Raw genomic sequence first — 14,517 nt, forward strand, 5'->3', positions numbered from 1 at the left:
GCCTCCGCTGAAAACAGGCTCTGTGGAACCTAGTCGGACATTCCTGGTCAACAAATGTTAAATAAATAAATAAAATAAATAAATCTTTCTATAACTGTACTATTAATCTCCTTCCTTCTTCATTCCACACTTTCTCATGTATCCTTTTTATTCATTTTCCTATTTTTATATATTCCTTGTTTTCTCTTATCTCTAGCCATATTGCAAGATGACCAGAAAATCCTGTTTCAGCTACCCCCTTTTATAATTTAACCTTCTCATACTATAAAATAATCTATTTCAGTTCTAAACCTAGCCCTTTTGTAAGTCCATGAATTTTTGTCCCAAAGTTTTAACTTGCATATTATAACTTCTAACATTTTAATAATTTTCTTTCTTTCTACACTTGCCTCTTAAATCACAATTAAAGTCTCCTGTTATTATAATATTCACATTTATCACTACATAGTCTAAAATCTGATGAAATAAGCTTTCCCTTTCTGTACAATTAGTTTAAGCATATAATATTATAATTCTATATACTTGTTCTTTCCATTTTAAATCTACAGTGGTTAATCATACCACTTTTGCTAAAGTTACATCTAATATCCTTACTGTATTCCTACAAAATACGGCTATTCAATAACAGCTCTCATTTCCCAAATTCCAGGTTATTTTTCTTCCCCACAGTTTCTCTGTAATCTTTCTTCATCTGTTAAAAATCTTGTTTCTTCTAAAATAATTGCGTCTACATTACATGTATTACACTACTCCAAAATTCTTAAACTTCTTACTATATTCTTAATATTATTCACATTTACAGAAATCACTACATTTTTTATTTCCCCTTTTCATTAGATTCAAGATTTCATAAGTTCATAGCTAATTACTAGGCTAGCTTTCTTGATAGGCCATTTTAAGGCTAGCCAAGTTCCTTCCCAAAGATAAGAATCAAACACTGTACCTTTTGTCTGTAAGTCAAACATCTTAACCATTAAGCCAACAACACCCTGTAACTAGATGCATATATTCTTTTTCATCCATTCCCTTTCATTTTTCTTTGGTACTTATCTCTTTACATTTTCTGTCTTTTACCCTTTTATCAATAGAATTCTTTTTCTTTTACTACTTCCTTTATGTCCTCTTCATCACTTATTTCAGAATCTTCTTCTATGTCCTCTTTATTATTTTTTTCTCATCTAATTTTTCATCTGTTTCTACTACAATTTCCTCTCTGTGTTCATTGTCTTCATTTTCTTTCTTTTTACTTACCCTTATATTCATTTTTGCAATCCATCCATAAATGTGCAGTTTCACATCTTTTGCATCATATCCCATTCCCCCCACAAATATACCATGTTCTTTTGTGGGTGGCACAGCACTACAGAGGTTAGCATTGTTGCCTTACAGCAAGAGGTAATCCAGTTTGATTCTTGGTTGGGGTGCCTTGTGTGTGGATTCCGCATGTCCTCTCTGTGTTTATGTGGGTTTCCTCTGGGTGCTTCGATTTTCTCCCACATTCCCAAGACATGCTGCAGGTGGATTGGACACTCTAAATTGGCCCTATATGTGAGTGTGTGTGCAAGTAAGTATGCATTCTGAGGAAGGTTGGACACCAGGCTGGCAACTTGACACTGTAAAACCCTACTGCCACTCATTCTGTGGACAATGATCCATTGTGGTGACCCCTAACAGGAGCAGCTGAAAGGAGAAGATACTATTTTTTTGTCCAGTTAATTAACAAATGTCATTCTTTTCCACACACAAAAAAAGTTTTTGGTTATCCCCAGTATTTTATGACACCCCCTATTCCCCTCCACATTTATCATGCTTGGTATATGTATAATTGTTTCTCTTTCTATTTTTAACACAATATTATAATCACAGCTAACAGTCCATAAACCCCTTTTGTCATAAACGTTTGCAATGTCCAGTATGTCTTTACATAAAGTTTTCAAATGTCCTTTCAAAGTCTCTCTTTCTACTTCTGAAATTGTATGCGAATTTTGTTTTTTGTTTCCCTGTTAAATGCTTTTATCACATAAAGATTTGATGGGTTACAGTCCTTCTTTTTCTTATATTCTCCAAGAAAATTTTCCATTGAATAAATGGTCTCAAATATAATGTCACAAAATGTCTCTTCTGTAATAAGAATCCTTACCTCATGTGCATTTATACCCAAAGGAGCTATTAAATTGTCTCACACTTCATACCTGTCCTTTTCTTTGTCTTCCTTACTTTGAATCATTACCACGTACTTCTGTTTTTTAATTTTCTTCTGCATTCTTTTCTGCTGCTCCACTTTTGCCTTCTTTTACTTTTTCTGCATATGTTTTATTTTCCATCTCACCACTGTTCTTCAAGATTGTCTCTGCATCCTCCTTTTGTATTTTCTCCATAATGTCCCCTAGGGAACATCTTCATTTTTCGGTTCACTCTGCATTTCTTTAAGTAAATCATCCCATAACTCTCCCGGCTGGAGGGGTGTAATTATACATCCATCATTTGCTGACTCATCTCCATTAAACTGGTTTTGAACATTTCCTCAGAATCCTGCATATATTCTCTGGTCTCAATATTTGCTTTATCTTCCACTTCTTTCACCACTCCATCATCTCCTTCTTTTTCTCCATCTGCCTCTCTGGGCTGTCTCTGCGCCTGGAACAGAAACAGGAAGTTCTCCTCCAAAATGGGTCCCACTTGCAACAATGATGAATAGTGAAGTTCCCTGATGCCCTGGTCAAATTTCCTGTAGTACTATATCTTCCCTAAAAAGAGGCTACAAGCCTAGTGAGACTGACCTGGTTAACAAAGGACAAATAAAATAAAACACTGAGTTACTTTCCTATGACCTGTGTTACTTCTCTGTCAAGGTTTGTCAGCCATTTCAACATGTCTGCACATGGCTCTCCCTCTTTCAAGGCATTCTCATGTCAAAATGTTTCATATGTTAAGAGTAACAGTATGTTTTGCCACTTCAACATACTATGATGCAACCAGTGGATAGTATGGATTTTATCCGCCATCGATTTCATATGCCACTTATCTCTAAACTTTTTTTAGTTTACATTGTTTTTACATTTATTAACTAGGTAAGCCCACAGGACACAAGTTTCCCTTTTCAGGGATAACCTGGGTGCACTGTCTGGTCAAATAACTTGCTCAGAATCACACAATAAACAAACAGAGGTAGAAGGAATCAAACCTTGTCCCTTGACTAGAGGAAGCAGCTCATTAACATCTGAGTACCTTAATCCTCTATGTGTTAACTGCCAGACATTTAGCGTTCTTCTGCCCAATGATGTGCATTGTTCTCGTACTCTTCCATGCCACCCTGATCTCTAGCCTTCTTTCCATATACCTGTCCTCCCTTATCACTGCTACTGCTCTGCTCATTTCCTTCACACTCGTCTCCTGTCTTCTGCTGCTTGTTCTATACTGTCCAATAGGTTCATATGGATACTCAGGTGTACTCATCAGCTTTCTTTTTAAAATGATGGAATCATTTCCCAATCCTTGTTTTTACCTTTTTTGTTAAGCACTGTTGAGTTGTCTCCTGTACTGCTCTCTTCAGTTTCAAACATAATCCTTCCAGTGATTCCATCTTCTGCTCCTATACCGAAGTTCCTTCTACAGTCTCTGTTTGCAGCCTGATGACACATCACTCCTACCTCCAAGAGTCCCACAGTTCAGCCTGTGTGTGTTGAAGTCCCTCGCAGTAATGAGCCACATCATTTCTATATGTACTTCCTCCATCTTAACCGCATTACAATTACCATCTTTCTCTTTGATGGGGATTTTCACCTTCCCGTACAACCATATCCATTCTAAAAACACATCCAGAATGTTCCTGTGTCTTTCAACACCTGATATCAGCACCTCTCACATTTTATTGCAACATATAAAAGTCTTCATAAGTACAGTCTTTTTCCTTGTTCATTCTTCCATATTCTTTACCAGAAAACATCTTCTTAAGCTCCCCAGTGATGTGTACAGCACCAGCTCTACCTTGCTCCTGTCCTGTCTCTCTTTTCAGTTCCTTCATCATGACCTTTGTTCCACATATATACAGTAGAACCTTGCACTCTGCTCCCAATCCAATCTTTTTGAATACCTAAATTAACCAATCGTATATCAAATTTCACATCTGTACCCCATGCTTATGTGATACTTATCACATCCCCTTTCTCGCCTTACAGGAGTACAGTTTCCATGATGTCTATTTTACCCCCAATATCTTGGCATTGGCAATCAATGCTGCCTAGGTGCTCTCCATGGTCCTTCTCCATCTATTTAAACTCACCCTGCAGTGCCATATATGGGAGACAAGGGAATAAGCTGTGTGTGGAATCATCTCTCCCACGTCATTCTGTTAAATACACCTTCTAACATACTTTCCCATCTTTTTCTGCATAACATTTGCACTTGCACCATAAAGTGCTGGTGGAAAAAGTGCCCCTACCTCCCAGTTAGTGCTTTGATCTCCCTGCTCAAAGCCCATCTTTCAGCAGCAGTCCCACAGTCAAGTATTCTACTCATAAATGTATTTCTTTCTTGTCTTGCATACAGAATATGTACATCCGGCAGAGAAAATGATGTGAAAATTTATTAAAAAGGTTCCCCACCCCTGTTACTACTGTCTTCACAGTTTGCATGCATAAGTTCATGGGTTTCCATAAGAACTACCAAATGATATATTGCCCTTTTTAAGTGTCATCATCTTTCTCTCTCTATATATATATAGTCCATCCTAACATTTTCGGTGAGATAACCAACAAAGAAAGAGAAAAGCTGCAAGGATTGTGTGCTGGGAAGTAGATGCTGCCCAGTGAACCATATTTATGGATGATGTTTGTACAACTCCCAAAGCTGTAAATTTTTTCACACTGTATGAAAATACAGGCAGTAGCATAAACAGTACTGCTAATCTGGCAGGAAAACTATAAAAACTGTCTCTTCTCTTGGTCTGAGGTCAGGTTTACTGCAGGTTAAGCTGATTAAATAAAGTGCTGCAGTGCCAGAGGGACACCTAAAGGTAGGCTTGACTAACCTGGACTAGCAGTTCTGTCTCAAGGGGGTGGGTGAGGTTTGGGTACTACTTGGCTGTCCCATGCTAAGGGCCAAAATATCGGAAGTTTAACATGGGAAAAGAGTTGGTTGGCCAACATGGTGTCCTTTGCCCTTTTCCACACTGTAGTGCTATCTCGCAGTTGGTATATTTAAGTAAGGGGGTGTGGGGGCAAAGTTGAACATTTTACCTGTTGTAAGAGAATGTGGGGAAAGCAGGCAGCTGTGGATATTAGTTTAACATTGATGGAGAAAGGGGGGATGCCATAGGGGACACACAGGGGGGGGGGAATGGAGGAGGGAAGCAGTAATACTTGCCAGGCTCTGAACATGGAGGAGTTTGGCAGACACTGGGCTAAAAAGATGGTTTACCTTACACTATTATTCTTATCTGCAGTCAGTAAAACTGAGCATGTGTGTGCGTTTTGTAGTAGGCTATCACCCCATCAAAGACAGGTTTCTACCTTGTGTCCAGTGACTGTTAGCATGGGCTTAGCTTCACCCACAACACCAAACTGGATTAAGTAGTTAACCAGAGAATGCATGTATACACTGCTGGTGAAAAGCTAACCTGCCACTGCTGACAGGGAGAGAGTGATGAGACTGTGGACGTACAGTCTTATGGTCTCACTGTATGGGGATGTGGGATTACTTCATGTGATGTCAGCACTAAGGCTGAAATTATTAGACAGTTCCAAGTATTTCCTACAACTTTCCTACTTTAAATTAAATACAAATCACTTAGGAAGAGCAGATCATTATAAAGGAACGAAGCACAGTGTTTGCTTATGTCTACTGCCTAGCACATAACTGAGTGAACAGAAGCAGGCTGGTTATACAAGATTAGAAAGCTATAAACTGAAAAGGAAATGGATGACACCATATAACTGCTACATGGAAGACAAAAGTATAACAGCAAAAATCCAAAAGTATAGATGCGGTTTATCCTTAACTAAGGAAAAATGCAGATATTAAATTAGTGCACAAGAATCTGAGTAGTCAAGGAATAAATTGGTCTAACCTAACAGACATTTTAAACCTCTACCATCTGAATAACCTTCCAGAACTTCACCTGGTAAAGGTACATGTAGTTAGCTGTTATAATGAACTGTTAAACTGCCAGTTCCCATCAAATATACGCATTTGTGACTAATGAAAGGAATATTATGACCGGTAACACCAAGCCACTACAAGAAATTAGCCATCATGCAATGCAGACCCATTTAGCCCTGTTGAGAATCCGCTGTTACCAAGAAAAAGAGCAGTATGACCAAGTTTACAAATGGTGGTGAAAACTGGCTGAAGAGATATGCACACACACAAGCACTCTCACATGAACACACATATGTACACACACACACACACACACACACACACACACGCACGCATGTACACACACACACACACACACACACACACACACACACACACACACACACACACACACACACACACACACACACACACACAGAGACACACCACTGCCTTCATTTATTAAGAGTAGCAATTAGTATGAATCCACAGGGTCATGTTTATACTCAACATTTTAAAAATTTTCTTCCAAGGACAGATGTGTCTTTCTGTCCCCAGTGGGCAAAACACCTGTCTGTAGTAACATCATCAGTAATGGTGGAACTAGTCACCAAAGGAAGATCTGAAGAAGTTGGAAAAATTGTGAATATTCTTACAATACAAATCAATGCAAAGTGCTAATGTACAAAATTTCTAGATAAAGCAGTACAAGAGACAGACACTGAACTTTTAATAGCCTGTAGTCCTGTACAATACTATAATATGCTGCAGAAAAAGAGTCATCATGTAGAAGTCAGACAGGCTGGCTAATGGAAAGAGCACAGGCAGTACCTGGGTTGCTTTGGCATTAACATCTCCAAGGCGGAGAAGCTGCATCACCGTGTCCATATCACTCTCCGATCGGACAGCTGCTAGTGCAGTGAGCATTATGGCAGTGTACCCTGCTTTGTTTGGTTTGTCAACACTGCACATACCTGCAAAAAAGGAGGAAATAAGATTAATGAGATAATGATCACATTATTAACGTTCTGCACTGACATACTCACTCACACATTAACACGGTCTTGCCCTAAATATCCCTTGTTTTGACCCTTTCTAGGTTCATATGCCTTGTTGCCTAGTTTAAACATAGCCAGTTTCCCTTTCAAAGGTCTGAATCAAACCCTGTACTTTGTAACTGTGACATAAGCACCTTAACTATTATACCAACCCCCCCGTTACCATCAGAAGTGAAAGTGAGTGGTAGCAAAGAGCTGATGTTATACTGTAGGGTCTATTTCGGTATTTACTTTCAGTTATTTTCCTTACACTCATGCAGTCCATATCCTGAGGTTGCAAGGGCAAATAGTACTTATTAAAACTGCTTCCACCCATTAGATCTGCCTCTCCACCACATTTCAGCAAGGCCTATGACCAGCATACTTCACCCCCTTATGGGTGTTGAACCTTTACTCTACAATTGTGATGTAAATAATATTAAGGAAGTGAATAGCAACAAGTGGAAGAAATTTCCTAGTTTTTCGGACTTTGATAAAATAGTTAAGGATCCACTTAAATGTATTTTTAAGAAAGGAAAAGCATTATAGAATTATTGGAGCAGAACCCTGTTAGGAGAAAAAGGAAAAAGAAGGTTGGTACCTATAAATGTGGAGCATATGCACAATGTCCCTTATATAATAACAGGGAATCTGTTTTCATTCAGGCAAGGGACAGAAGAACAGAGCCTGACACTTATTCCAATTGTAATAGTATGGGTGCATACCTCCCAACTGTACCAAATTACTCAGTTTTTACTGGTTTTCAGGTCCAAATAATGGGGTGCCATGATTCCTGAGTGGCACCCCTTAATTTTCGAATTTCCCGGCTCTTTTATTTAAAAAAAATTTTCAGCTTTTTTGAGATTTCCAACTTTCCTGGCACTTTTATTCAAAATTATTTTTCTGCTTTTTTGAGCTGACGTCATCACATGCGTGATGACATCAGCTCCATGAAACGGCCTCCCAGCCTGAATTGAGTTCAACAACAGCATAACATGCATGCATTTCTGAAAGTCACATTATGGAACAGTAATGGTTGAACTTACTTCCAGAAACAAAAGTTTGAAGGTAGTGTGTGTGTGTGTGTGTGTGTGTGTGTGTGTGTGTGTGTGTGTGTGTGTGTGTGTGTGTGTGTGTGTGTGTGTGTGTGTGTGTGTGTGTGTGTGTGTGTGTGAAATACCCCAGGTGAATATACCTGGTGGCTAGAGGTACTCAGGCTCAAACCCTGTACCTTGGGTACAGGTAAACAAGAGCCAAAATTCCCTACCCACCACCACTTTCCAGATTTATGCCTCATATTTTTGTTCTCTTCCTCATAAAATTGGTGGTTTTCTGGATTTTTGTGGCAAATCAGTGAAGGATTGAATTCACTAAATAATGACAGGCATTTGAATTTCAGACTTCATATTCTTCAGAAAATACATGGTAACACAAAACCTTTTATTCTAAGAATTTTCTAAGTTTATAAGATCAATATTTGAAATTTGTGCCTATTTTTGTTGCTGTATTCCCCCATTATTGGCTTTGTCCGGGTTTTTTGTGCTAAGAGGTTGAGAGATATGGTGAGAACTGAATTCATTGAATATGTTTGTGGGGTGTATTCCCCTATTATTGGCTTTGTTCAGATGTTGTGTGCTAAGATGTTTATAGCTATGTTGAGAAGTGAGAACTGAATTCACTAAATGATAGCCATTTAAGTTTCATTCTTCCTGTCTTTCAGGAAACTGCTAATTTGGCATAGTGGTATGTTGTGATGACTGTAGTGCATAGGGTCCTGCGTTCAGAACTTGGCAGTGAAATGCATGGTGGTAACACAACATTTTATTCTAGCAGCTTTCCAAAACTATACAAGCAATGTTTAAAATGTGTCCCTGGTTTTTGGGCTTTTGTCTCCCCCCAATACATTTTCCAGATTTCCTGTGCTGCAAAGTTGAGAGATACAGTTGAGTGTCGAGTGGATTTTACAAGGAGCTGCGAGTTTCAGGGGAAGAGAAGTTTAGTGTTGCTTATGCTGAGTCTGCTTGCATTGTTAATAGCATAACAGGTTAAAGACTTGCTTTTGATGCAGAAGGCTGTGGGTTCTACTCTCATAGTATGTAAATACATTGCTGATACTGTACTGTGTTGTACTTTTAAATGGGGTGGGTGTAACAAGTCAAGGGTGTAGCTACAAATACAACAGAAGTGAGAAAATGTCTTGTACAAGGGCATTTGTGCCTCAGTGGAAAGAGCAAAAAATATCATTAACCCAAATTCAGGAACAGAAAATCAGAATTATTATGTTCTGTGGTGCATTATAAGAAAAATATTTTTAAATAAGTACAATACATTTTCCAGCATTCAAGATAAAACACATATTTTTCCACTGCAGACACTGGAAAAGCAAGAGTGGCCAGCTAACAGCACGTGGATTACAATGATAGTTTTGATGCTTGAGGATGAATGTAGGAGAGGGTCTGTCAGTACTTGAACTAAAAATTGGAATTCTTTAAACATGCAGTTTGCCTAGTTTATTTTGTTGTGCATTTACAGCTATTCAGTTGGTCTGATAACACAAATCAGAGTAAGTCAAGCAAAAAACTTAAACTGAAAATAAGTTCGAGAAGCTGTGCAAGATGCCCACGGCTTACACTACTGTCATTCTATTAACATGAAGTTTTATGTATGTATATATATATATATATATATATATATATATATATATATATAAATATATATATCTTCTGAACATTAGGACTGGCAGAACCTATTTTTTCATACAAAAGAACCAAGTCTTTAAAGGCATTTTTTGAAAATAAAGACAATCAGTTCAGTTTAGCCCCAGTAATTGTTTCCCAACCTAAAGAAATGTATAAGTGTGGTAAATGTGTGTGTTGTCAGTACATCTTTGACTGGGAATCTATCTTTTCCACACTGCAACATTAAAGTTTCCTTTACTAATTACTGTGACTGCAATTCGAGCATGATAGTTTATTGTGCAGTATGTTCCACCTGTTCATGTTTTTATGTGGGGAAAACTGTCCGCAGATTGAGCGACAGAATAAAGGAACATTATGGGGCTATTAGGAAGAAAGGACCTTGTCAGTGCTCTCGGTAAGCATAGTACAGTATGCAATAATTTTAGGTCTTTTAGGTTCTTTGTGCTGGAACATATTAAGATTTTCTTTGGAGACGCTGACTGCAAATTACAGGTTCAGGAATTAAAGTGGCAGCTGAGATTGAAAGCTGAATTTTTCCCAGGGTTAAATGAGTCCCTGAATCTTAAATGTGCCTTAAAATGGTTTCAATAACCCTGCAGGTTTTAGTTTTGAATTATTTTTATTCAATAATGCTTTTTATTTACTATGTCTCACACAGGAATGTATGCTAAAACTTAGGCAACTTAGTTTACAAAGTTTTTTCCTTATCAATACTGTACAGGTTATTTGTGTGACGTTCTATTGTATTTCATCATTCATGCATATGTATTATTTACTATTGTGTTGTTGTTTATTATTGGCTCATAGATGCATTGTGTTATTATTCATGATCCCTGGCACTTGTGTTATACATCAGTCCCTTGACATCTGATCCATTTTTAAGAAGTTCTGATACTAAATAAAAAGAACAAAAGCTCAAGGCATCACTGTGGGCTGTAGTTTTTAATTCCTTCATATTTTTTTTCAAGTGTCTATTAGAAGTTATAGATGCATGTTTTAATAATTCTTCTATTTCCTTATCGGTTTTACTAAACAAAGATATATATATATATATATATATATATATATATATATATATATATATATATATATATATATATATATATATATATATATATATATATATATATCTGTTTGTGTGTGTGTGTGTGTGTAGAAGTAGACTTTTATGATGGAAATATTCTGAATTGGACAGTTTTGTCATTATTGGTTCATGCATTCTGTTTCACTGCTTACTGGAAAAATGTTCAAACAATAAATTTAAAATGCGCTCTAAGTCTAACAAGTGTGCTGTATTATACAAGGAATATAATTTGCTAAAGTCAGGAAGGTGTATCAAAGAACACCTGTATGTTTCTTGTTTCATCTGGAAGGGGCCTATGATTTGAAAACAGCCCAAATGTAATCTTTATCCACCACAGGCCAGATGCAGTTTCTTTGGATGTGGTGTGGGTTTCAATGCTGTTTCAACGAATGTGAGTTTCAAGGCCAGAGAAGTTTTAATGCTAAGTCTATTTTCATTGTGAGACAGTATTGCTTTGTTTAGCAGATGTCTATTAGTGATTGTGCATTGTGCTATAAAATGTAAAATAAAATCCAAATAATCATTGTAGAAGTAAAGCAGTATGCACATTAGTGTTTATGGTAAATGGGGCAAATTAGCCAGGTAACAGGACATTGGAATGGCTGCAGAGGGACTCTGGGGGCACATTTTGGTTGTCTGTTCTTCAGTTTGCATTTGAAAGTTGGTACCCACAATTCCATTGGAGTGGGCGGGGTTACATTATTATGTATACAACGTTTATGTTAATCATTGTACAGATCTGTATGCATTTTTCATGGGCCTTTGTCCGGATTTCTGATGTTTCCAGGTTGAGAGGTATGGTATGGAGGTGTTTTATTTAGTGGAATGCAAGAGTTGCGACACATTCTACGTAGGGAAAACTGTACGCAAACTTAAAAAAAGAATATATGAACATTTATATGATCTACAGATGAAGGATAAGTGGAATGCGTTATATAAACCCTGAAATGTCACACGGCTAGCTTTAGCTTCTTTGTGATTGAAGAAATAGCCCAAGATCCAAGAGGTGGGCCATGGGAAACTAGAATAGAGTACACAGATGTTTATTGCCACTTGATTTTGGAAGCGAATAGAGCCCTGGGGTCATATCAGCACATTTCCTTGACACCCATTTTAAAATTAACGGCATCGAGACTTTAAGAAATAGCCCCAGACCCTGAACATTGTTTTATGTTTTATAGGATTTGAATATGACATTTTATAAGAATTTTTTTAATATATGTTGGTGGCATGTTTTAATGTTTTATATCTGTTTGTTACATACATTTTACAAGGATCTACTTTTTTGGCTTCAATTGCATATATTTTTATACAAAAAGTTTTTTACAAAGCTTTATGGCTGTTCTTTTTACTAGGAATATTTGTATTTTAGTGTGGGACCCAGCACCACTAGATGGCATCTTAGTACAAAAAATATATATATATATATATATATATATATATATATATATATATATATATATATATATATATACACATCAGGTAGGTTTACCCCGGGAATCATCTCTGTGTCACTACTGGACAGAGGCACAACAAACTAATGGGCACAGTATTTCTAACATAAGGGGCGGCGTAAGCCACATAACTTTGGGCTAGGCTTATAAATGCCCTAGGGCAGTTAGCCTAGTATAAACCTATGAACCTATGAACCTATGAACCTAATCAATATATATATATATATATATATATATATATATATATATATATATATATATATATATATATACACACATATATACACACACACACCCACACATATATATATATATATATATATATATATATATATATATATATATATATGTAAATATGGGTCTACTTCATAAGATCGACAGACCATTTGATCGGCATTCATTTGGTCGACAGCTCATTTGATCGACAACCAGTATTCAAAGCACTTAACAGGGATTTGCCTCCCTCCCCAATGTTGTGCGACCCTGGAGTTGGTATATATAGTTAGTGGGGGTGTGGAGGGCAAAGCCCCCCACCTATTTCCATTTAAAACATGAAAATACAACAAAACTACACATTTTAAAGAAAATAGGTGGGGGGCTGTGCCCCTCACCCCCCTAACTATATATACCAACTCCAGGGTCACACTACATTGGGGAGGGGGCAAATCCCAAGTTTTTGCCTTGAATACTGGTTGTCGATCAAATGAGCTGTCGACCAAATGAATGTCGATCAAATGGTCTGTCGATCTTATGAAGTAGACCCATATATATATATATATATATATATATATATATATATACTATTCAAACTCAATGTTGAAAAAAAATTAAGTGATAATATGAGGGATTTTTATTGATCATTATTCATTTACTTCATCTGTTTAGTTATGTTTTTAATGGGTCTACTTTAGATGATCGAAGTTTTAAAAATTTGAATTTCATATGGCCGAGACCATATGATCGAAGTTTCAAAGCTTCAAACACCTGAAAGAAAAAGAAAAACAAAACAAAAACATTTTCCTGGATGTTTATGCAGGGGGGGCAAACCTTCCTGCACCCTCCCACATCTCATGCTATTTAATTATACCAACTCCAAGATCGCACTACAGCGAGGTAAAGGGAAAATTTCACGTTCCGAGCTATATGGAGATCTCCATTCAGAACATTCAAAGTTTTAAAAGTTCAATCATATGGTCTCAGTCATATGAAATTTGAAGTTGTAAAACTTCAATCATCTGAAGGGGACCCGTTTTTAACAACAGGAATATATTTATGCTTTTTAAGCAGGTTTTGGATTTATATATTTCTATTTTTATTGTCGAGTATGGTCTCTCCAGCTTGAACAGCTAATATACATTTTTAAGCAATTAAGGTAGCTTAACTGCATAATTAAACAATTTATTTAAGTGGTCTTCAGGGCATATAAGATGATGTGGGGTGCGTGTGTTCTGCATTGTCTGATGAAGCCCTGGTCTGAAGGGATGAAAATGCCATGATTCGTTAATGTGGCCATTTTTTTAATAAAGTTATTGGTACATTTTACCTGCGTGTGTCTGTTGTCCTCAGTGCCCTAACTTTTGGATTTATTGGTTGCTCCTTCATAGTACATAAAAGTAACTGAAAACGTTCTGACATCTGTGATGTAACTTTCTGTGACATCTCTTTCTTTGAAGAGAATGTCTGCCGTACTTTACTTATTGAGTCTGCATGGCTGTAAGCTGTTGTTTCCTGTATGTGTTTGAGAAACTATGACATGCCTTCTTCAGTGTTAAATGGCAAGTCACATGATGTCCTGACATGCTTGCATATGGAAGCATGTGATGACAGAGCAAACTATGACATGCCTACTCAGTTGTTATCCTTCTTCAGTGTTAAATGGCAAGTCACATGCTGTCCTGGCATGCTTACATATGGAAGCATGTGATGACAGTGCTTATGTTAAATACTTTGGCCATCATCTGACTTAAAATTACAAATGAGTCTATGCCCAGTACACCTGCATTGACATGTTCCACTATGGGAACATGTAGAAGGACTGATAAATCATACTTATGAAAATTGAATACAGAATGTTATCTGCCAATTAAAGGTTGCAACAAACAAGAAACTTCAACTGCTTTTATTTTTTTTTTCCTTCAAGCTATAGCAAATGGCAGCTAATGAGG

General features: G+C 37.0%; 1 protein-coding gene across 1 annotated transcript in view; it reads right to left on the minus strand.

Annotated features, from left to right (window-relative positions):
* Positions 1-14,517, minus strand: part of KANK2 (KN motif and ankyrin repeat domains 2) — a 1,503,136-nt gene that overhangs the window by 44,622 nt on the left and 1,443,997 nt on the right. Inside the window, exon 10 of the mRNA XM_044082338.1 lies at positions 6,910-7,052. Coding sequence (XP_043938273.1) covers positions 6,910-7,052 — 143 coding nt within the window. The remainder of the gene's footprint in view (positions 1-6,909; positions 7,053-14,517) is intronic.

The sequence above is a fragment of the Protopterus annectens genome, chromosome 9.part0 (genome assembly GCF_019279795.1).
Source record: "Protopterus annectens isolate FY-2018-M chromosome 9.part0, PAN1.0, whole genome shotgun sequence".
NCBI classification, from domain to species: domain Eukaryota; kingdom Metazoa; phylum Chordata; order Ceratodontiformes; family Protopteridae; genus Protopterus; species Protopterus annectens.